This window comes from Wasmannia auropunctata, unplaced genomic scaffold, assembly GCF_000956235.1.
Source record: "Wasmannia auropunctata unplaced genomic scaffold, wasmannia.A_1.0 LD290340.1, whole genome shotgun sequence".
Classification (NCBI taxonomy): domain Eukaryota; kingdom Metazoa; phylum Arthropoda; class Insecta; order Hymenoptera; family Formicidae; genus Wasmannia; species Wasmannia auropunctata.
Genome location: NW_012072550.1, coordinates 1 through 934, shown reverse-complemented (window position 1 = coordinate 934; position 934 = coordinate 1). Strand labels below are relative to the sequence as shown.

At 31.7% G+C, this 934-nt stretch overlaps 1 protein-coding gene across 1 annotated transcript; it reads right to left on the bottom strand.

Moving 5' to 3' along the window:
- Positions 1–32: 32 nt before the first annotated feature.
- Positions 33–624, bottom strand: LOC105461385 (chitinase domain-containing protein 1-like; the record flags this gene model as incomplete). The annotated part of the gene is made up of 2 exons (XM_011707880.1): positions 33–396; positions 470–624. Coding segments are annotated over 2 exons (492 nt in total), but the record flags the coding sequence as incomplete, so codon positions are not given.
- Positions 625–934: the final 310 nt, after the last annotated feature.

Below are 934 nucleotides of genomic sequence, written 5' to 3'. Positions count from 1 at the left end.
CGGACAATTATAATTTGGTGACTATATATGTATATATACACATAGATTATAATGAAGTATTACCTTGGTTCAAAGAAATGCTCTTTGCTGCTATTATCCCAACGAATCTTTCCTTTAAATAACTTTAATATATCTAAATATTCAGAGGCGAGAATTGCCTTGCCACCCTCCGGTGTATAATTGTAACCGTAAAAGTTAATACCTAATAAAATTTGAGATCGTCTAGGATCATTTTTTTCTGGGGCTAATAATTCTACACATTGTCTAGCCCACTCGAGAGGACTATTTGGACCTGGCCTTTGAATACTTGAATAATCGTAAGTCATAAGCGAAAAGGTGTTTACATATGGTGCTAGTTCGTCAAACTGTTGCTTTGAAAACAATTCAAGTTGTGCACTAAAAGGAAGATTCGAATAAGTAAAAAATTAAATTTATGCACAATATATGTATTTCAAAAAGTATCAAATACCCTCTAGACGGTGGTACTGCTAATATAATATCTAAATTATGTTTCTTCAATCTTCGTGCAATGGATTTGACTATAGAAGTAATAATTGATAAATTTGCACCTGCAAATACAAACTGATTCCACATTTCTAAGACATATCCGTCGAAATGGAAAGTCTGTAAATGCAAAATGTTTATAAATCATATATTTCTAGTTATAGATAGAGAATGTGTACAATAATTATGTATATACGTAGCTGGACTGAAAAGTTTTGTTCCCTCTGTATTAAAAATAGTTATTTTCATTTAAAATGAATGAATTCAATTAAAATTTGGTAAATTTGAAATAATCTTCCGTTCTTGGTTCGCCAGAAATTATTCTTACTTTGTTTACAACTCTTTTTTTCTCCTTTTACTTTATCGGCTGGGGAATTATAGCGCCTTCAACCTTCTTGCAAGGGTATATAGCGCTCGGCACTGTACTTGT